Source organism: Orcinus orca, chromosome 3 (genome assembly GCF_937001465.1).
Source record: "Orcinus orca chromosome 3, mOrcOrc1.1, whole genome shotgun sequence".
NCBI classification, from domain to species: domain Eukaryota; kingdom Metazoa; phylum Chordata; class Mammalia; order Artiodactyla; family Delphinidae; genus Orcinus; species Orcinus orca.
Window position 1 is genome coordinate 157,702,134 of NC_064561.1, and position 23,990 is coordinate 157,726,123.

At 38.0% G+C, this 23,990-nt stretch overlaps 1 protein-coding gene across 1 annotated transcript; it reads right to left on the reverse strand.

The window, feature by feature from the left end:
- Nucleotides 1–1,504: 1,504 nt before the first annotated feature.
- On the reverse strand, nucleotides 1,505–23,903 carry TARS1 (threonyl-tRNA synthetase 1). Its single transcript, XM_012531646.3, has 19 exons — nucleotides 23,695–23,903; nucleotides 19,990–20,070; nucleotides 17,998–18,188; nucleotides 14,759–14,882; nucleotides 13,337–13,458; nucleotides 12,721–12,838; nucleotides 12,038–12,102; nucleotides 11,875–11,953; nucleotides 10,687–10,833; nucleotides 9,220–9,318; nucleotides 8,033–8,199; nucleotides 6,886–7,048; nucleotides 6,645–6,782; nucleotides 6,208–6,285; nucleotides 5,989–6,089; nucleotides 5,784–5,888; nucleotides 4,159–4,231; nucleotides 2,485–2,599; nucleotides 1,505–2,045 (listed from the first exon to the last, which is right to left on the reverse strand). The coding sequence occupies exons 1-19, from the start codon at nucleotides 23,710–23,712 to the stop codon at nucleotides 1,897–1,899; spliced, it is 2,133 nt and encodes a 710-aa protein (XP_012387100.1). The 5' UTR covers nucleotides 23,713–23,903; the 3' UTR covers nucleotides 1,505–1,896.
- Nucleotides 23,904–23,990: the final 87 nt, after the last annotated feature.

Consider the following 23,990-nt stretch of genomic DNA (forward strand, 5'->3'; position numbering starts at 1 on the left):
GTAAGATTTATGAAGCTTCTCCAAATATTTCAAGAAAATTATTAATATACAAGCCATTTGTTGCTTTAAGTGTAAAACAGGTACTAAAGAAATCTAGGTAAACCGTAGTTGGTCTTTGGACTACGTTATTACAGAAGCCATTTAAAATAATGCTGTAATATGAGTTTTTTAAAACTGAGGAAAAATCCAAACTAAGATACTGTGAATTTAAAAAAAATAAAAGTCAAATAGTTTTAAAATGAATCAGAAATTTTGGTGTCATGACTTGAGAATGCAAAGTTCTGGTTCAAATACAAAATTAGTTTCCTAAGGATAAGCATAGAAGTTAATTACAAACCTATCCAAGGCTAAGTTATAAGACAGTCATAAGCAAGGCTTAATTATGAAGTTTCAGGAAAAAAAAATCCCTATGATTAAAGATCTTATCTCCTTTATTAAAGTGAGGATTCATTTATGCAAATGGGCTCTGCTTGGAAGTGATCCTAGCAAACAAACTACTGGAGTTAACTGGCGAACTGACAAGATGTTGTCTTTTTAAAATAGGGCTTCCCTGGTGGCGCAGTGGTTCAGAGTCCGCCTGCCGATGCAGGGGACACAGGGGACACGGGTTCATGTCCCGGTCCGGGAAGATCCCACATGCCGTGGAGCGGCTAGGCCCGTGAGCCATGGCTGCTGAGCCTGCGTGTCCGGAGCCCATGCTCTACAACGGGAGAGGCCACAACAGTGAGAGGCCCGCGTACCACCAAAAAAAAAAAAACTAAAGAGGAATTGATATGTATCCACATAAGAAATTCCTTATTTTGTGGTGTTCTCCCAAACACCATTCAATGGTTTAAAAAAAAAAATCATCAATTATCCTTTATGAGACAACAGGGAATTTGTATAAAGGATTCTATGGCCCAGAACAGTCTGCCATAAACACACATTTCTTTTTTTTTAATTGAAGTGTAGCTGATGTACAATATTATATAAGTTACAGGTGTACAATATAGTGATTCCCAATTTTTAAGGTTATAATCCATTTATATTCATTATGGAATGTTGGCTATATTCCCTGTGTTGCACAATATATCCTTGTAGCCAATTTTATACCTAATAGTTTGTACCTCTTAATCTCCTACCCCTATGATTGCCCCTCCCCTGTTCCTTCTCCCCACTGGTAACCACTAGTTTGTTCTCTACATCTATGAACATGCATTTCTTTGAAGACTCATCCTTCTTCTTAAAAATTTGTGCAAATCTACTCTAAATTAGCTTCATGGTTGGTTTTAATTTGTTTTAAAAGGTTTGCATCGCAAAACAGTTAAGTGACATTCCTACACGATGTCACCCTGTGACTAAGAAGCAGGCACCTGGTTCATACCCCAGTTTGAGAACAGCAGTACACTACAGATCTTACCCCTCCACCCAACTTACATCATTTGTATTATAAAAGATAAGTATTGAATCACGCCATTTGTTCCAGGTAGGTTTGTACGGACACGAGGGACAGAGCAGTTGAAACTTATGTGAATAAAAGTTTTTATTTCTAGATCATAATCCAATTCTAATCTTTCTTTTCCATTAATCAAATTTGAAAAAAAATTTATTTTAGCTGTATTAAATTTACAAAAACATTCTTCCACATTACATCAGAGCATTCCTCATGTTTTTATTCCAGTGCTCAGAAATTTAATGAATAAAATCACTTTACTGTGTCACTTTTAATTAACTCCTTCAAATACATATTTTCTAAAATCTGTCTAGGTCAAACATGGTTGATCCTGCATTCATGTCTGCGGACTCTGCCAAACGATTCCAAGGTCAGTAGAAGCTGATGTTTTCAATTGTACAAAGTTACTGTTATGGAAACATGCTCATCCTTTTCCATTGAGCCAATCTGGGCAAAGTTCTTCCTTAAAATTCTTCTTCTGCCTGTTTGCTGCGGGACTGCTTGAGCTGCTGGAGCCACTCGATGGTTTCAGAAATAGTACGTTCTCCGTGCACCTTGTTATCTCTGGTACGGATATTGACGGTGCTGCTGGTTTTCTCTTTCTCACCAACAACTAAACCAAAACCCACAAAGCTTTGTTAGGTGAAAGGACTCCTATTGAATATTGGAACAGAAATCCACCCTGTAGCTTCTGATTCATTAAAATGTACAGGTGACCAAATCTAGTCATTAAAAAACAAAACAAAAAACCCCAACTCACCATTTTGCAATGACTAGAACTGCTGTGTTTACCAAGTCACTTAATCCAGCCAACTTAATAAAAATTCACCATATGAAAAAATAGGAGGTGAAGGGGAGATTTTTAGACAAACCTTTCAAGTACTCTTTTTCAAACCAAAGTGTTTCTTTGTTACATCAATGGAACAAACATACAGTCTGAGATCAGGACTGGAAAGAACTACTGATGGCCGCAGTTCTCTTCAGCCTAAGTCTCAGCATTTCAAGTTTTCCTAAAGGTTGGCAGGTTTTCTTTGCTGAGTCTCCTTTCTTACCTAGGATGAAGTTGTACTGCGCTAACTGTGCATTTCTGATCTTCTTGTTTAACGTACAGCCCGGATCCAGATCAATGTCCACCATGAATTTAGCATCGTGGAATTGTTGCCGTACCTATTTAAATAGAGATAGAGGGTTCTTCAGATCTAAAATCAGAATTATATTTTGATCTTAAATATTTTTATTTAACAAACAATTTGGACAATCATGCCAGCATTAAAAAGGAATGTTAACAGATATACTGAAGCATATATTATTGTGACTTAGAACTACAAAACTATATACTCTGCTCGAGAGATAAATTGTGAATTAAATTAAATAAACTAGCTTACATTTTCCATCCATCTGACAACCAATTACCACTAATATGACAAAAAGATCTGAATGAACCATTTTTATTTCACTAATAGGTTGTTGTGCCTTAGTGATCATTAACCAATGAACCTCCTTGGATTTTATAAGTATGCAAATTTCAGAAGGGTTCTGACTTAGTTTATTAGAGTGCCAGGATAAGACTTCACTCTCAACTGTAACCTATTTTAAAGAATAAAGCACCAGTGTCTTTTTTTTTTTTTTTAACACGAGTCCTCTGCACATGTGAGTTGAGCTATTCTGTAATTGGGGAGGAAGCCTGGTAATTTTAGGCTGTTTAACAACTGTGGTCTCTAGTCATTAAGTAGCAATAGCAGTGCTCACCCTCCCGTCCACTCAATATAACCAAAATCCACCCCACGTAATTCTAAACGCTACTCCACCCCCAGATGGAAAGGAGAAAGTCAGTACTATCTCCAGTTGAAAAGTGAGTTAACTAATACAGACTTTCTTCCTACTGTGTGAGCTTTCTTAATGCAAATACAATAAAGTAAAATTCATTAAACATGGAGCATAGCTGATTCTGATCATTTCTAACTAAAACTACTATGTGCAGTAATAGGAACACAGTATATCTTGAATGGTTTGCCTATCAGCTGTTTTAATGATCATTTATTTCTTAAAGACAGTTGAGACCCGAGTGCAATTTATTCTGATGACCTGAAAACATGGTGGTTTTGATGTTACAATGTTATTCATTGATATTTAGATTTTTGTGTTTTAACTAGCCAATTTATTACTTTGCCAGTTATGAAACAATGCTTTTTTTAATATCAGCTTTTGATAATTTGAAATTCCTTAGTATGAAATTGTTGCTATAACAGAACAGAGTGTTCCAGTCTTTAAGGTATGAAGTATGAATGGATACGTGTACATCTGTTAGTAAGGTAGCTTTTTGGTAGGTAAGGCAAACATTGCTCTGTCATGCCATTAACCTGAAAAAAAGTTTCAAATTAAAGAAATGTGCATTAGAAACAAAGCAAAATTACTGAAGTCAAAGAGCAGTTTAAACTGCACTATGCATTTGAATTTACATGTCATACTGAAGCATTTGCTATTTACTAATGCTAAAAACTAAAAACTACAAGTATGCACTCTCTAAATTAAGTCTACTAACCATGGAACCACATAAAAAAGCATTAAAGAGGTAATATGATCTACTGAGGCTTACCAAAGACTGAAAATAGAAACATTTCTCTATATCGCAAGCAGCTTGATTTACCAAGAATACACGTAGTTTATGAGATTGAAAAGCTGAGCTACAGCTCTTAAATTTAAAGTAAGTCATACTTAAGGATTACCTTTTGGGCATATTCATCACATGTTGGTCCCACTGGAACTACCATTACCTGGCGAGGAGACAGCCAGAAGGGCCTTTAGAAGAAATTAAAAACATTTAATGTGGATTTGGGCACTTTCCTTAACAAGAATGGCACAATTCTTAGATTACTCTTCAGTACCATTTCCTGAAACACGCAAGGGCCACTTTAAAAAACTTGGCTTTTTTTCAATATCCAAAAAGGACTAAAGGGAGATTCAGGAGGAGAAAACGAACCCTAAATCAGGAAAACCTGTAACTAAGATTTGTCTTGCTAAGCAGATATAGCAAAGCAAACAGAGGGCAGGGACTACAGCCCACAACTCAACGCATCAGGTAACAGAACACCATATGCCTGCTGCCAGAGGGCTTAACGTAGTTTAAGAAACACTTAGTGATTCAAGTTATTTTACTCAAAAAGTTATTTTGTCCAGGTGTTATTTTATTACTTTTTCTTCACTGGGGGACAAAGACTGTACCTTCAGTTTATTCAAGATTCACTTTGCAGGATTCAACAAATTGGAACCGATAATAACTGGTGATGGTACTTGGCAAAAATGAGTGTGTTTTCACTACTTATTAAAAGGTGACCCCATCCTCAATTCTGCCTTTCAGGTATTTCAGGTGTCTAACCCCTCCCCATGCTGCACATCAGGCCAGTGTTTCTCTTGGTCACTCCTCTATGTTCAAGTTGTTTTGTTACATTAGGGAAAAGGCTGGAGTAGGCACTAAATTCTACCCAAACTGTGGGCTTTTTCCCCCACCTACTACAGGTTTCGTAGAGCAGTTATCTGAAGATCCCCCTATTCTCTAGACTGTGCATAGAGAATACTGCCCACATTTGATCTGATTTCATGAAATATAACTAAAAGATTAGCTTATTTCATTTACAAGTATGACACTGCCACCCCACCCTATGTCTGAAGCAACCAAATTAAACATGAAACTGAGATGACTACAGTGTAGTCTGTCAGGCTCTACAAAATGGGTGTTTTATAACCATGTGCTGTTTTCAACTGCCTTTACAAAATGTGGGCCCAGATAAAGCTGTTTAGAAAATAAAATGTAAGTCATGTGCTTATATCTTGCCAGTAGAAACATAAGCTTCTAGAAATAGGACACAAAAATGATGATCAGTTTGGAGTCTGTACTTTCAATCAAAAGAAAAAAAATCTTGGCTTCTACAGAGTCTAAAATACTTGTTTATTATGATCAGCAACACTGAACAAAGTATTGCTAAAAGCCTACTCTTGTTTACTCAGACAAAAACATCAAACTTTTATAAATTCCCAAAGTTACTTGAAAAGCAATCAAAACAATAAGCTTCTTACTGAATAATAATTCCTAGTTAGAAAGCATTTATATAATATTCAAACAAATCAAGTGCTAAAATAAAAATAATTACTCACAACAAACATTCATAGAGCTAAAAAGTTTGGGTTTCGATTGTGATTCCTTACTTTTTAGTGAACACTTATCCTTAATTAGAAGTGACCAACTAGAATCATTCCTCCTTTCCATCATATAACTAAATTGGACAGCAGACACTTCTGACAGTCAATTTACACGGTCCAGACAAAAACAGAAGGAAACAGTGACAAAAATTACCATTTGCCTCCATAGTTTTCAGTGAGGATAGCAATCATTCTTTCCACTGACCCCAAGATGGCTCTATGGATAATCACCGGCCTTTTCTTATCATCACCATCATGGCTAGAAAGAAAAGATTCGTTTTGCTTTATTTTATATACATATATATCTTCCTTTATATGTCCTTGAAGAAGAATATTCAGAGCAGGCACTAGAAACTCACCTTACAAAAGTGAGACTAAATCTAATGGGCAACTGAAAATCCAACTGGATTGTTGCACACTGGTGGTACCGGCCAATGGCATCTTGCATCTGTATGTCAATCTAAGAAGCAAAGATTGCGTTGTATTAGGGTTGAATGTTTTAAAACTTATTTTAAAGTAATCTCTTCTTCACGCAAAAATGAAAGACATATTACTCGCAAATAGACTTTGGTACTGACCTTTGGACCATAGAAAGCTCCATCTCCAGGATTTAATTCCCACTTTTCGCCAAACTCATTCAGACTGTTTTCAAGTTGCTAAGGAGAAAGCAAAATGATTTTAACTTCTGGTCAAATGCAACTTCTTCCAGCCTAATCTGAGACTAAAAATACTACAACGACTTTCATGTGTCACTATTCTTTGTTTTACCATTTTGTCCACCTAGACATACTCATACACAAACCCCTTTAAAGGTTACAGCTTGATGACTAAAAGAACAGTCAACCATTTCTAAAATACAAAATCATAGAGAAATAAAACTAGCTTATACAAGCCTAGAAACCATTTCCAATTTTCTTTTGCTTTTATCCATTTAAAGAGGCTTTGCTTTCTCACATTATGGCGCAAGCCAATTTCAGTCAAATAATACTGAAGCACGCTGAAAATCACCACTTACTTTCTCAGCTTGATTCCATACTTCAATATCTCCAAGGAATTTTTCCGGGCGAGTAGACAGGTTCAGTTTAAAAGAAAACCCAAATATGCTATATACTGTACGCAGAAAATCCAAACAACCTTTTATTTCATCCTCAATCTTTAAATTAAAAAAAAAAAACAAACAGGGACACAGTGGTCATTAATTTTCCTCAAGTTTTGTGACACTTCTTTTCCAAGTGTTTCACCCCAGTGTCTCATACCTGCTCTATGGCACAGAATATGTGAGCGTCATCCTGCTGGAACCTTCGTACCCGAGTGAGTCCTGTGAGCGCTCCCGACAGCTCATTCCTATGAAGCACCCCAAAATCAGCTACTCGCAGAGGCAACTCTCGCCAGGATCTTGGCCGATGATCAAACATAAGGCTAAAGAAAACAGAAAAGTAAAATCCACTGATATTTAATTTCACAAGAATAAAACTGCTTCTCTAATACTATAAGGAAGGCTGTCAAAAAGCTACTGGTTCTAGTTGTTCACACAAACAACACTTTTCAAAGTCTGGGCTTCATACAACAGTGTAAGCACTTGCATGAATAAAGTAGCAAATAAATTATAATACAACCATCTATAACTAAGAGAAAATAAAAAATGTATTCCCATAAGTCTGGAGTCATAGCCTTGTGCTCAATCTCTATTAATTTGAGGACTGCCTTTAAGGCTCATATTTTAAAGAAAATCTTAGCTATATACAAATCATTTATATCAGCAGAAACTAAAGTCTGTACTTTCTTGTTGCTCTCAAAAGTGCTTCAGTTCCCTCTTAGTCTGAAAGTGCTTCAGAAACTTTGAAGAATCTGGGAAAACTAAGAATGAACTTGACCTTGGTTCCCTGACCTACAAGCTAGTCCCCTCGTGGAGACTCCTCTGTCTCAGCCCTCTGCCCCTGAGGTCTTGCTACTGGGAGCAGTGCTAGGAGCGATAACTCAGCCACCTACAGCCACAGCTCTCCCTAGTCTGCCGCCACGCTGCTCTTCACCCAACTTTCAAGGATAGAAAGTGAGCGGCCTCAAGGCAAGGAAGATTTTCTAAGGAGGTCAATTCATCAGCAGTAGATTTTGATACATGTTTCTTTAAAAAAAAAAAAACAAAAAACTGCTGTGCCCCATATTCAGTCGCCCCTGTTCTGTATTCTGCCTGTTCACTGCTGCTACCCCAGTTCCATTCTTGACTATCTATAGATCTGAGGATCTAGCTGGGCACAGAAGATGTTACAACACCACAATGATGATGCATTTAAATACTCTTCTGATTACATAATTTGTTTTTCACAAAATACTTTCAAAGGAGGGAAAACAATCTGGGACTGATTGCAAGAAAATCTTTGCTAGAAACTCAAAATTGCAGAATACCAGTGTCCCGGGCAGTTCATGGGTTTCAGAGCAAACAGCTCCTTCTCCACCTCAAAGGAGAACATGTTCTCGCTGTAGTGCTGCCAGTGGCCCGAGGTCATCCAGAGTCGGCTGTTGTAGATGTTTGGGGTGATCACCTCCTGGAATCCTCGTTTCCTATATTCACTCTGTTAGAAAACACATACAATGCCTGTGTAAGGAATAGATGCTTATACTGCTGGTGGAAGTAAAAATTTCAAGAGCAATTTTATACTATCTAGTAAAGTTCAAGATGTACACCTTATAATCTAGAAGCTCCCCCTGGAGGTGTACACCAAAGAGGAAGCGCCTGCACATGCGCATAAGGAGGCTACTGCAGCACAGCTGGTAATATGGGAGAATGGGAAATTACATCAGTGTCCCCCAGTAAAGAAATGAACACTGTGGTAGTTATATGACAGACTAATACGTAACAACTGGAAACAAACTGGATCTGTACCTATCTAAAATGAAAATCACAGTGCAGACTGATATACAATGAGACTTCACGTACGTAAGTTTGAAGCACACAAACAAACACTATAATTTAGGGTACATATTTATGGGGTAGATGTAAAAATAACATGGACAAAAAGAATCCAACCATGCTAACTTCTAAACAGTAGTTTCTTCTAGGAAAGGAGGGAAATGGATCAGAAAGGGCTCTCAAAGGGGAGTTTTTTTTCCCCTTACTATATATGTATTACTTTACCTCAATTAAAAAATCTGAAGCAAATATAGTCCAATGTAGTTATGTGTTAAATTAGGTGGGAGTACAGAGAATTTGGCAGTATTATTCTCTACAAATGTATGCTTGAAACACTTCATAGTTTACAAAGAAAAAAAGCAATGCAAAGATTAACTTGCTTTTTCTAGGAAAATACAAATGAACGGTCAGAAAGCCACAGAGCTCCTGTGTAAAGGGTTACAGGCCCCACTGCAGGCTCACCAGCTTGTCTCATGCGTGCACACCCACGTATGTGGACAAGATCATGTATTAGAAGGAAAGAATTTTTTAAACATTTTATGAGACCTCATACGTCCATTTTCATTTATTATTTGAAATGTTTCTTCTCAAACAAAAGATTATCTTTCCCTTTGGCAGATCTTATTTAATAAAATCAACTTATGCCTTAAATCTACAGAAGAAAGTAATGAATATGGTTTACCCTGATGAATTCAATAAGTGTATTATAAATGTACGCTCCCTTCGGCAGGAAAAAGCAACTTCCAGGGCTGAGTTCATGGAAGAAATATAGTTCTTGGTCCTGGGTAAAACAAAAGCAAAAGAAAGTTTATATATGTATATAATATCAACACAAATTTCAGGGTTCTTGAGTTCAGAGTATGGTCATGATGCTTCATATTTTAATTGGTGCCATTCCCAAATCAAGGAAAACATGTTGACATTTCTGGTGTTGCAGGTGCTTTGCCACTTAGCACAAGTATATTCTCTGACTGTTACATTCCCGAATCCAGTCAAGTTTACCCAAGAGTCACACGGAGCAAGGGTCTTAGTTCTCTTCTACTGTGCACAGCAGGGGCTCTCAGAGTCTTAATTCCTCAAAGCTCAACGATCCTCCCTCCCTCCCTCCCTTTTTTCCTTTCTTTCTTTCTTTTTTTTTTTTAAAGTAAGAACAGCAGGAAGGAGACTGAGAAAAAGACACTGATAATGAAAGAGAAGATGGAGAAGAAGTTGGCTAACTTTGGGTCATGGTGAAAGAGGCACACCCTCCTACCTTCTTGCCCACCAAATGCCCAACTCCTCAGGGAGGGACCCCACCAACTGTTGCTGGCCTCCTTCCTGCTGGATCTTATTTCAGGCAGTCAGCAGCACAGGACAGTGGATGCTGCCTGTGCTCAAACTTCACAACCTAACAGCCGTGACCTGACGCCCAGCACAGAGTAAACACTCTTCTAGAAGGGAGTATTTTTACCAAACCCAACTGACAGCTTAGAAAACAGTCAGGGGTAGAAGAATAAAGAAAAGGACACTACAGAATCCATCAATGACTTGCTATGTCATCTTGGGCAACAAGCAGATGAATCTTCCTGGGACTTAAGTTTCCACATTTTTTTTTTTTTTTTTTTTTCTGCGGTACGCGGGCCTCTCACTGCTGTGGCCTCTCCCGCTGCGGAGCACAAGCTCCGGACGCGCAGGCTCAGCGGCCATGGCTCACGGGCCCAGCCGCTCCGCGGCATGTGGGATCTTCCCTGACCGGGGCACGAACCCGTGTCCCCTGCATCGGCAGGTGGAATCTCAACCACTGCGCCACCAGGGAAGCCCTCCACATCTTTAAAATAAGTCAGTGAGACCAGGGGATTTCTAAAGCATCTCCCAGCTCTATGAAATGCTGCTATGCTGCTATACTTTTTTTAAAGAAAAATGTAGGTCATCAGCATTTGTTCTCAATAAAAGGAGTAGTCAAAATGAACTTCTGTGCGGTACTGAACACACTCTAGAAAGATAATGTGGACACTGAATAAGTAATTTACAGCTTTCACAGGACAGCACAATAATTACTGAAAGCTACAGCATCTCTGCAGAAGTAAATTCCTGGTACGTAATACAATTTCAATTCAAATGAAAATAAAGAAAACTCAGTCTACACACATCATTATTCTTTTAAACATACCCTTCCAATTTTCCTATGATCTCGGTTTTTAGCCTCCTCTTGGAACTTCTCCCATTCTTTCAACATTTTAGGATCTGGGAATGAAATGCCATAAATTCTCTGCAGAGTCTCCATATCTGCCTTGCCTTCCCAGTAGGTGGAGGAATTCTGAAAAGAAGGAATAATCATGAGATAATATTCAAATTTTTTTGAAAAATAAATTTATTTATTTTGGCTGTGCTGGGTCTTTGTTGCTGCACGCAGGTTTTCTCTAGTTGTGGCGAGCGGGGGCTACTCTTCCTTGCAGTGCACGGGCTTCTCATTGCAGTGGCTTCTCTTGTTGCGGAGCATGGGGGCTGTAGAGTACAGGATCAGTAGTTGTGGCGCACAGGCTTAGTTGCTCCACCGCATGTGGGATCTTCTGGGACCAGGGTTCAAACCCCTGTCCCCTGCATTGGTAGGCAGATTCTTAACCACTGCGCCACCAGGGAAGTCCCCAAATTTTTAAATATCTCATTTATTTTAAGAGTTAGACGTTTTCTCTCTTAGTCACATCATGAGTCAAATTCATATTTAGTCCTTATGACAAGAAAAATGGCACAAAAAGTGCACATGTAGTAAGCATCTCAGTTGCTGAGGGCTTGCTAGGGTGGCTGTACTCATTCCACAGCACAAAGCTGGCTGCTTAATGCCCTTGAAATTGCCCTGCCCTCAAGACCCACTCACACCACAACTCCACGAACACGACTGACTACAGGGGCATCTCCCACAAGATGATTTAGCAAAAATGGAAAACCAACCAACCAGCCAAAAAAAAAAAAAATCTGACTGGCAGGATTAGTTTGGTTAAAAAAGAACAACTTGGGTAATTACTACCTTAGACATACAAAAGGCAAGAGCACACACTCCTACAGTGAGTCTCAAAGCTTTTAGAGCCACGATGGCCCATGACTGTGATTTTGTAAATCCTCCAAATCTCCATCCCCGTGTGCTCTGGTGGTGAGTCACTCAGTCAGTGCTTGAGAGAATTTCAGTTAAAGAAAAGCCTAGTGGCACGTAGTGCCCACAGTCAGTAGACAGCACGAAAAAAAATCCACCCTTAAATATGCGAGAGAAAAATGGCTGAAAAGAGAAACGAATGCAAGTTTAAACATACATCTTTAGTATACAAATACGTTTATATAGCACCTTCAAAGTTACATTGCTTACTTTGTGTATTTTCAAAGTCTTGATTTTGCCAGTGTGTCTGACATGAGGACCCCGGCAGAGATCTATCAAGGGGCCACACCTAGAGATAAATTAAAAGGAATTTTAACATAGACTTAAAATGACATATACACCGATGGTATTTAATGACACTTGATGTTCTCACCTATAGACTGTGGTAGTTGGAGTATTCACTTTTTCATTCAATATCCTGCATTTGAACTTGTTGTACTGAAAATAGGAAAAATTATTTTTTAAATAACCATCCTTTAATTTTTACTTCTAAATACTATAGCTAAAATACAATTCAAAGTACATCTAATCACCGTATGAATATAAATACGTATTTCATGTTTTAAAAACACTGTTAAATTTTTCTAAAGAACTTAGTACACTAAGCCCCAATGTACATTTTTTTTTTTTTTTTTGCGGTACGCAGGCCTCTCACTGCTGTGGCCTCTCCCGCTTCGGAGCACAGGCTCCGGACGCGCAGGCTCAATGGCCCTGGCTCATGGGCCCAGCCGCTCCGCGGCACGCAGGATCCTCCCGGACCGGGGCACGAACCCGTATCCCCTGCATCGGCAGGCGGACTCCCAACCACTGCGCCACCAGGGAAGCCCTACTTTATTTTTTTTAATTAATTTTTATGGGAGTAGTTGCTTTACAATGTTGTGTTAGTTTCTGCTATACAGCAAAGTGAATCAGCTATACATATACGTATATCCTCTCTTTTTTGGATTTCCTTCCCATTTAGGTCACCACAGAGCACTGCATAGAGCCCAATGTACTTTACATAAGTAACATTAATGAGTGAAATAAAAGTGGAAGCCATGTTACAGTTCAATTTACCTTAAACATTTCCAGTAAAGTTTCCTTCTTAACTTCTAATCTTTCAAAAGCTTGTTTTTCTTTAATGATTTTCTTACATAAAGCCTCCAAAGAAGAGAAATCGTTGCTGGACACACCCCTGAAGAAGAAAATATAATTAATCTCTTTCCATTCCATTCCACTCACACCGCAGCTTGGGGGAACCTTTCTTTACAATACTTCAAGGGTTTCAATATAAAAAATTAGACCCCTGCATTATTTATTAAGAATTTTAAACTAGACAGTTTTTATAAACTATTTTCATATTTTCAGTGGCTTTGACCTTGGTCATCATGAAGACCATTCCAACTAGTGAACATTCCTCTAACTTTAGAACCGGGTTTAAAGAACAGGAGAGGTCCAAGCTTCATTTTATTTCCCGACATAGCTTAGGGTTCCACCTCCACTGATCTAGAAGAGAGCTCTCTACTACATCGTGAGTCACTACAACACTTTAAGTTTTGTTAGTGGGAGTACTTGGTGACTATGAAGCAGTAAGTTTTATATCATTCCTCCTTAATTGAGAACTCTTTAAAAATAATGTATGGACCCACAGTAATTCAGATTTTATTTTTCTTTATCCAGTTACATAACTTACCCTTCTTCAAGGTACATGTCATAATAGAATCCATTTTCTATTGGTGGACCGTAACACAGACACCCACCATAGACTCTTTCCATGGCTTCACCCATTATGTGAGCAGTCGAGTGCCAATATACCTGAAAATCAAAGAAAAATGGGATGGTTTGAGTCTGGGCATACAAGCTGTAAATTAATTTGTTTGTTTTGAAAGATATATAAAGTTTATTATAAATAAACCCAAGACGTGAAAACCTAAATTTACAAATCTATAGATTGCAATGTGATTCCATTCAGAGCCAACATAATTTAAAATGATTCTAATTACTAAATTGTATTTGTACCTTAGAAATTATCTGGTTTAGTTGTTTTCAAACTAATTAAAATACAAATTTAGCATCATTAATTGAACGGGATGGATTTTGTTTCCTGAAAACAACAGGCACTCACAATGTGACTGTCTTATTAACTGCCATGGCCCCGGGATCTTTTGAGTCAGTCCCTGGAACTGACTCAAAATACCTGAGTTGGCTTGGAACTTGGCTCTGGCCTTCCACTTGGCTGTGGAACATCACTTAAGAATTATATCTGCTTTTCTCTTATTGGCCCCAAACAAAACTAAGATGGTACAACTTGACCTTACAGTACAATTATAAAACCAAGGACCACATACGGGCCTTGAAATCAAAAGGTAGTACTTGGTTTTAAGGTGGTAATTCAGATGAGACAGAATATACCCAAAGCAATGTTTTTAAGATTAATTAATAAGGTACCAAAATAAAGATTTTTAAAATTCTCATAAAAACTGTACACCTGAAACTAATAATGTGAGTTAACTATACTTCAATCAATCAATAAATAAATAAATAATAAGTAAAATTAAATTCTCATAAAAAACTTAAGGACTCCAGAATACATTTGAAAGCCACTGATTCACATACATAAGTAAACCACTGTCACTAAAACAACGTATTTTACTTCTTCTTATATGGTATTCCATCATGGGGAAATAAGGAGAAAACTTTGCCATCAAATGCAGATTGACTTTTACAGTGCTTTCAGATCTGCATTTTAAGGTAAGAAAAATACAGAAATCAATTGCCCAGTAGGAAGAGAACTTTAAATCATGCTCGAGTTTGTTAAATATATGCATCTTGATTAAGTGTTGACTAATAATGCAGAAAACAATTTTTACTTGCTTAATCAATTTTTAATAAAATTCCCAGCACTTTTTCCCCACTGAAGTATCCAGAGTAAAAATAAACTTGAATAAGTGCACTTATTAATTTTATAAGACAAGCACTTTTACTATGTTTCCTACATGAAAGACAAAACGAAGATTTCAAATATGACAATGAGACATCAATCAACTTTAGCCACCCGTTGGCTTTAGTAATAAGCTGGAGAAGTCTGCAAATGTGAATCTGAATAAAAACTTACTGCTTGAGCTTCCTCGTCCTCAAACTTGAGAAGCTCCAAGGTACAATCTTCCTCCAGAGGACGGTCTAGGTCCCAGACGACTTTATTCACTTTAGCAATAACAGTGTTGTCAGCCAGGCCTTGACTTTAAAAAAAACCATACACACATGTATAAAAACACAAGACTCTAAAAAAGAATTTTCTGCAGCACAACAGTTAATTTGAGAACAAGAACAGGAAAATAAACATTATATACAGGCATATCTCTCCTTTTATTGCACTGTGAAGATACTGCAGTTTTTTTTTTGTTTTTTTTTTGTGGCAACCCTGCATCAAGCAAGCCTATTGGCATCATTTTTCCAACAACATTTGCTCACTTTGTGTCTCTGTGTCACATTTTGTTAATTCTCACAGTATTTCCAACTTTTTCATTATTATTATATGTATTTGTTATGGCGATCAGTGATCTTTGATGTTAGTACTATGACTCACCAAAGGCTCAGATGATAGTTAGCATTTTTTAGTAATAAAGTATTTTTAAACTACAACATGTACTTTTGTTTAGACAAACAACTGCACACTTAATAGACTGCAATACAGTGTAAACAACTTTTATACACTGTGAAACCAAAAAATTCGTGTGTCATGCTTTACTGTGATACTCGCTTTATTGTGTGGTCTGGAACTGAGCCCGCAATATCTCTGAGGTACGCCTGTATATTATATATAGATGTACATTTACCTTTCTGAAATAAAATGAAAAAGTGACAAAATTCAAAAAAGTCCCTAAGAATATAACTAGAAGATGCTGAAAATTCTGAACACTATTATTTGACCTCATTTAATGCTTCTTGTTTAAGCAGACATGGCAACTGTTATAAACAATAACAATTTCCAGTAGTTTATCTTTAAATTTCTCCAAAATTAGTTTCCCATAAAGCCAAGCTATTTAGATCCCAAAGGAAAAAAAGGGGGGTGGAGATGGTTCTAAATAACCTCTCTGCTTTTATCCTGCTTGAAATCTATAACAGATCTTTCCTCTGAGAAGCAATGCTAATCTCATAATTCTGCAAATGCCTAAGATGATATTAGTTATAACAAATATACAGGTGAAGTGAAATACTATTTAATGAAACATTTTATAATAAGGATAAAAATGTCATCTAAATGTACAGTACACAGTACAAAAGACAACTGTCTCCTCAAGTGATGAGATGTTAGACCCACCAAGTGGAGAAGTCGCAGGAGTTCTGAGGAGGGGAAAGCAGCAGTTCAGAGAAGTCTGGACAGGCTTTGAAACATAAAGTAATGAGGGGACGAAGCATCAAAAGATTTGGACAGGAAGAAAAGGAGAGGAGATGGCACTTCAAATGCTGAGAATGGGCATGGATGCAAGCAGAGATATAAGTTAGGAGACGTTCAGGAAGCTGCGGGGCTCAAGCAGAATTGAGTAAGGTTAGTCAGCTTATAGGTGTGAATGTGCAGCTAGAGAAATGACCGTCTATAATAGTCTAGCAGTTTCCCTGCCTCAAATATTTTCAAACTAATATGTTATGACACTTACACCGCAATAAAAGTTTTAATTCAAAAAAAGAGAAAATTAGTTTTCCAATGGGCCACTTGATAAATTACAACATAATCTGAAGAACAATACGGTAGCATGTAGAGAAAAAGTTCTTGCACTAACAGGAGCCTGGATTTTAGTACTGACACAGCTACAGTCTCATTGTGCAACAATGGAGGAATCTTTTAACCTCATCTGCGAAATTACATCTCAAGTGAAAGGCTGAACTGATATTTAAAGGTCTATCTAGTCACTTATGATCTCACATGGAAACTTGCTTAACATTACAACTTTCTTACGAGTAAGGCAGAAGTATGTTAGGTAGAAGTACTTGTCAGATTAACAGCAACATTCCATTCCTTCTGTAAGAAGGCCACGGCATATACGAATACATAGCTTGTGGGCCTAACTCCCACCAGTTGCATAGTAGGCTTACCAAGAATCAGCTGTGATGGTTCCCAAATTTGTTTATGCACTTGTTATTTTATGTCTTAGGTTCAACAATATGAAATTGATGATAATCAACCATTTCTGACAATTCATATATGATTTCATTTGTTTCAGCTCAATATGTAATTATTATAAATAAATAGAAATATATAAGTAATACAACGAGGGAATTACAGTTTCTTGGTTTGAATTACATTCAAACCAAGTTGAATGTTTGGGAAGGCTTGATAAAGGGAAGTCACTAAAAAGATACTGTCAAGTCAGGTGTGGATGAAACAACTACATAAAAATCTGGAAGGCTTCTGCACTCAGATGGCTTCTCAAGTGTGCTAAGATAATGTAAAAGTTTAATTAGCACTCCACCCCCCAAACTTTGGCCTTATATACATATTAGTGAATAAATGAATATATACAAGTTTTAAGTTAAAATGTTTAAATGGCGGTTGGCAAACTTTTTCTGTAAAGAGCCATATAAATATTTTAGACTGAAGGCCATACATGGTTTCTGTTGCATATTCTTAGTTGTCTTATTTTTTTCAAACCATTTAAAAACATAAGAACGATTCTTAGCTCTTGAGCTGTACAAAAACAGGCTAAGACCAGTTTGCCAACACTTGGTAGAAGATACATGTATCATTTTATGCCTTCCCAACTTTATCATTTTTTTGATAAACTTACCAACTATTCATCCCAATCATATTAGATTAGGAAAGCATTTACTCTATTACAAAGTATGCATCTAATTCTCAGTTACCTGAAATAACTTCTCCCCAGCCCGACAAAAGTTTTAACATTAGCTTTTATAAAAAATAGTACATTTTTTCACGTGTTAGTTTCATATATTTCATATATAGTTTAATAATATATTTCATATATTAGTTTCTTAATTTTCCCATTTTGAGATGAGCTACCTTCATTTTTAACTTTAAAACTAAGACTTTTTAGTCAAAATAGGTGAAGTACTCTCTACTTGGTTATGTGACATTTTATGATCAAAGTAGGAGAACTAATTATATAAAATCTTTTGTAAAATAAGACCGAAGTTGACTCTTTCAGATATTAACTTTGAATCTTGACTATAAAGCTCTACATTATTTTGGTTTTTTAAAAATCCCAAATAAGGTAAATTAAACAATAAAAACATTGAACAGGAACATAAAAATATTATGAGGATAAAACTTGGAAAGCTAAAAAAAAAAAAGTTCAGCTACAAACAACAGAAGGTCCAGACAGGTATAGCTTATACCTAATTCCACAAGCAATTTGATACGGTGTAGTTTTCCAGGATTCTGCATCCAACTGTTTACCGTCAGGCAGGGTGACTTTAATTGGCTTGCTGTCTTTTTCTGCTTTTTCTGCCAGAATGGAATCGTGTTCTGCTTTTAGTTTATTATACATCTCAAGACGTATGTTAATATATTCAGGCCAAGGATTCAACTGCAAGACAACAAATGAAGAAATAATCAGTACACACTTGCTTTCCTTTTTAGAAAAGTGGAAGAAATAATAAAAACAAAGGTTACCTTGTATGAAGTAGTGCTTTTATTGTTTTTCCCTTATACAAAATTTCCTTCTCATTTCAATCATATTTTTTCTTGGCCTTCAGTTTTTTAAACGGAAAAGTCTTAATATCTTTATAATTCCCTCCGACCACAGTCCTTCCCTTTCTTTAGTCATTTGGGTGCTCTTTGGGGGCTTTTCATTAAATTGTCACAGGGGTCCATAATCCTCAATGAAGAAGCATCAATAAATTAACTAAAAGCTCAAAGCCTAGCATTCTACAACCCTGCTCTGAATCCCTCAGGCCAAAGCACATTATCTGGTCCCACATACTCTGACATCACTACAGTCCTACCCACCCACATGACCCTCTGTATCTTACTGCTGTTTATCTCCACGTCCATTTGGCACTTCCTGATCAGAACTTAGTGTCAAACTTAATTTATTCAACGTTCATGGAGCAGATACTCTCTGTGCCTGGCTCTGCGGATGCAAGAGAAGAGTAAGACCTGCCCACTGCCCTTAGAAGGGGAATAAGACAAGTACACAGATGATGGGAGCATGGAGGAGGAAGAAAGGTCTTCGACATCTCACTGTACACTTTTTTTCCAGACAGATCATTTAAAACACATATAATCAACCACATGTCACATGCACAATTCTCTATTCAAAACAGTCCTCTAATTATACCCTTTGTTTCCTATTTCCAGGCTAAATCTCAAGCTGTAACAGAACAGCATGTACTACTTGTATTGAAAGTACAAAAACGAAATTAGGGAACATACGCCATTTTCTTATTTACTTACAAATTCTGAAATTCACAATCAACAATTCCCCACAATTACAGTGGGATATAATGGACAAAACACAACAGAAGCGGTTATGCAGGGCTCTCGGCAACACTCAGTGATTCCTGATCACCTACAAACTTACCCTAAATTAAGTGGAAGCACTATAAATTTAGCAATGCAACATTTATAAAAACAGCTCTTTAAAGTCAGTTTACTGTGCTATAGCATACTTCTTAAAAACCTATTCCTTTGTCTTGCATTCTGGTCGTTTTCTAAAGAGTCTCTAACAAAACGGTTGCAATGACAAAAGCAAAAAGTCAAGCACGGTTCACAGCAGTTCAACTTCAAAATCTAAGTAGGAAGACAAGCTTAACTGCCTCCTAAAGCAAGACCCAGGAGCCAGGTCAATTCTGGGATGACTCTTGAAATGCCAGTTCCTTTTAGTGTGAGCCTGGTGAACTGAAAGCCTTTTCTCTACACTTGAGAGGCAGCAAGGAGATTTGTCCTGGCTTAAAACCAAACTCCAGTGGCAGGTCCAGTTGGAAACAGTGCTAATGGGGTGAAGGAACAAGGCTTTCTTTGGTTTCTGTTGTAGTCAGTAAAAGCCCAAACACCAAGTCTCTTAACGTCTCATTGAATGAAATGGTCAGACAGCTAGCATTCGACCTGGCAACTAATTACCACAGTCCTCTTTTCACCAACTTTTGTTCTAATATCTAATCCCACAGATTATTTTACAATCATACTTCAGTTGTTTTCCTTTTTCAATAACAAGTAACTGCAAGTCTTCCTCCCCCTCTCAGAATTTCCTAATTCTTCTCCCTGATTTTTCCATCTAGTGCCATCTTATAAACCCCACGAAAACAATTAGAATCTCGCATAGGATGAGTCTGAGACAGCTCCCTGCCTCTGTCAATCTTTGATGACAGAGCCCTGAAAACATTTACCTCTGCTCGACCTCCATCCCCAGAGCCTTCTTTGTTCTTCTTCTTGCCTCCTTCCTTTCGTTTCTCTTCACTGGAACCTACCTAAATAAGCAAAAAAGGCATGAAGGTTTTACATTTTAATCTCATTTGACACCCATCCATGCTGCCTCCAGAAAAGTTTTGAGGATGTTATTTTAGCATCTATTTTTTTTTAAGTGGAAATCTGATTTTGAAAGACTAGAAAATTTCACCACTGTCAAAGACAAGTTAACAACTTACAATAAAGACAAGCCCTAAAAAAGTAGAAGAGTTACTTGATAATATTCAAGTCCTCAAATTTCAGTCATTTTACCTGTTCACATGACTCTCGCTTCAGGTTTAAATGGACATATACTAAATATATAGCTACAAGAAGCATGCAATTTATTCAGTAGTATTTTCAGAAAAAAAAATCTAATGCAATATATATCCATCCATCCCACAAGTACTACCCAGAGCCTCTGTGCTCACAGTATTTTTTTTTAAACCCTGTAGAAGAAGCAAACATAAGACCCAATCCCTACCATGTGCAAACTTAATCTCTTTGGGGAAACTAAGGCATACATATGTGAGAAACTCCTGAAGGAGAAAAGAACACAGCTGTAGTACTCTGATCAGATGTCAGATAAGGTAAGACACTAGTAACTGTTAGGGCTTTAAAGGACTTTAAAGGATGGAGAAGATTTCAACAGGCTGGATTTTGAGAATGGAGGAAATTTTGTTCTAGGTGTACACAGAAACTTATTGTTGGAAATGTCAGAGAGAGAGAGAGAGAGAGAGAGAGAAAATTACTAAACCTTTTAGGAAACACTGTCAGTTAAGACAGATGAGGGCTTAGACAGAAGCAAGCACTAAAAGTTACCATAAAGATGTGTACTTCAATTAGAATTCAATTCAATTCAATTCCAGGAAGTCATAGAAAGTTTTACAGTAAGTCCTGTGCAAAAAGGCAACCAATGGCAAGAACTGGTCTTACCCGTGGTTCTCAACCAGAAGCAATTTTGCCCCCAACAGACACCTGGCAATGTCTGGAAACCTTTTCAGTTGTCACAACCGGGGGTGGGGAGTTGGGGGAAGGTGGGAGGGCGGTGTGGTGTGGTGCGTACAACAGAAAGAGAGTGGGTAGGGGCCAGGGAGGTTGCTAACCATCCAACAACGCACAGGACAGATTCCCACAACAAAGAATTATCCAGTCTGTGATGTCAAGAGCGTTGAGGTCGAGAAACACGGAGCCACATTATGGGATACTCCAAAGAGTATCTTCTCAGAAATAAATGACTTACTTCTTTGTAACTGCTCAGATAGAAACATCCTAATGCAAATTTCACTACATAAAGTTTTACAGTTTACAAAGTTCCTCCACAATCACATCTGATTCTCACAGAAACACTGTGAGATGACTATCATTATTATTCCCATTTTATAGGTAAGATTAAATTTTAAAAAGTTAGATGATTTTTCTAGGTTCAGAAAACCTACAAGTGGCAGGAAAAAAGATACCCACCCAGATGTTGACAGTGGTCAGCTCTAAGTGGGGATGTTATCATCAGCAGTGAAGGAGTTTTGAGGGTAGAACTGGGGATGTGACGGGAGGACTTTTGTTTCATATATTTTTTTGATCTTTGAATTTTTTTTTAAAGTTTTATTAAGATATATTTCTGTACCGTAAAATTCACCCACATAAAGCATATAATTCAATGGTTTTTAGTGCATAGACAGTTGCCCAACTATCACCAGGATCAATTTCATCACCCCAAAAGGAAACCATGTATCCATGAACAGTCACTCCCTGTTCTCCCCTCTCCCCAGCACTTGGCAACCACTAATCTTTCTGTCTCTACAGTTTTGCCTACTCTGGGCATTTCATATAAGTGGAATCATTCAATATTGGTTTTTTGTGACTGGCTTCTTTCAGTTAGTATAATGATTTCAAGATCATCCATGTTACACGTATCAGTATTTCACTGCTTTTTACTGCCACATAACATTCCATTATTTATCCATTTATCCCTTGTGGACATTCTGATTGTTCTTTTCAATTTCATAAAACTTATGACTTGTATAATTTAAAAAACAATAAAAAAATTTTAAAATATGACTCCGAATTTCATGTTGAGCTAACACTTGCCCCACTCAGGTATTCACGATTTAATGAACTCTGAAGGTTCATTTATAGTCAATAGATGAACAATGAACACACCTTAAGTCCATTCTAATCAAGTACTAACCAACATGATTATAAGATTACCTGTATGCCTTCACCATACTGTATGATTAATGTAATTAGTCAAATATATCAGGTGAAAAGAAGGGTAAAAAGGGACTTCCCTGGTGGCGTGGTGGTTAAGAAGCCACCTGCCAATACAGGGGACACAGGTTTGAGCCCTGGTCGGGGAAGATCCCACATGTTGCGGAGCAGCTAAGCCCATGCGCCACAACTACTGAGCCCACGTGCCACAACTACTGAAGCCTGCGCACCTACAGCCAGTGCTCCACAACAAGAGAAGCCACCGCAACGAGAAGCCCGCGCACAACAAAGAGGAGCCCCTGCTCGCCACAACTAGAGAAAGCCTGCGCACAGCAACGAAGACCCAGTGCAGCCAAAAATAAATAAATAAAATAAATAAATTTATTTAAAAAAAAGGGTAAAAATTAATTGCAAGTCTGCCTGTATAGCTTTAAAACAGAAAGAGAGGGAAATAATTCTATTTCTCTGGTTAAATGTTTTTGGTTTTGGTCATATGGATATTTGCTAAATGAACAGGAATAATGGTAAAGATGAAGAAAATTAACATCACTTTTTTTTGTCTTCTAAATACCTCTCCATTTTACAAATGAGAACAATGGCTCAAAGAAAGTAAGTAATTTCCCATTTGTACATCGCTAGTAAACAGTAGAGCCAGGGCGTTAAAATGGATCTCTCTGGAACCCTGAGGCCCATTTCACCTTTCCTATAACAAGTGACATCGTGATGGGCAACTGTTCTTTACTTCCAATGAAAACAAAACAAAAATAGGCGAGTTTACATATTATATGTCAACGTAAAAGCAATCTAAAATTTCAACCCAAAAGTTGGTACACAGAAGAGGACTGGGAAGATGTTCCTAAGCAAATTATGACACTAAAGGGAAAGTCCAGAGGTGAAATGAGCATTTATGAATGGTATAAGGCATGCCTCCACCACCACGCAGGGAAGTGTGTAACTTTTCTAGAGTTTGTCAGCTGGGGTCATCCAGTCTCCACCATTTATTATAAACCACCCAAAACTTGGGCAGATCTCGATGACTTGGTTTTCCCTTCCTTAAACTGGGGCTTTTTACCCGTAGGTGGTTTTAAAAGTAAATGAGGCTCTGCAACATTCTTCCCGACGAAAGAGAGCCACATACCCTAGTCTAGGAGTCCGAAGCCCTAGATTCTAATTGTCTCGGCTTCTAATTAGTTGTGTGGCTCTGAGCAAGACACTCAAGGTCTCAGTGTCCTCATCTACAAAAAGAGGATGGTCCCAGAGACGATCTTAAGCCCCGTCCGGCTTTATCCATTTGAGATTCCTCTCCAAAGGGGGCCCTGACTTGTCCGGGATTTCCATCGCCCCCCTCGGGTTCCTCCACCCCCTCCCTCCCCCGGCTGGGCAACACGGGTACCAGGAGAGCCCCAGCCCGGCCTCCAGGATCCACTCAACCCACTCACCGACTTCTCGTCTCCCATTTTCCCTGAAGGGCTACTCGCCTTCTCCTCGGACACTGGAAAACCACTAAGAGAAAACTAAACCCCAAAATTTCGGTCAGGAGGAAAGGACAGTGGTCGCCAGGCAGAGGTGGATTGGAACGCCCAGGAACACTGCGCTTGCGCCACGTGGCCCGGGAGGGACCTGCTGATGCAACAGGAAAGCGCCCAAACTCCGCCTCCTAACCTGATGGATGACGGGCAGCTAATTGACAACGGGGAATGGCGGGTCCTCCTTTCTCTAAACCAAGCTTGTAGGG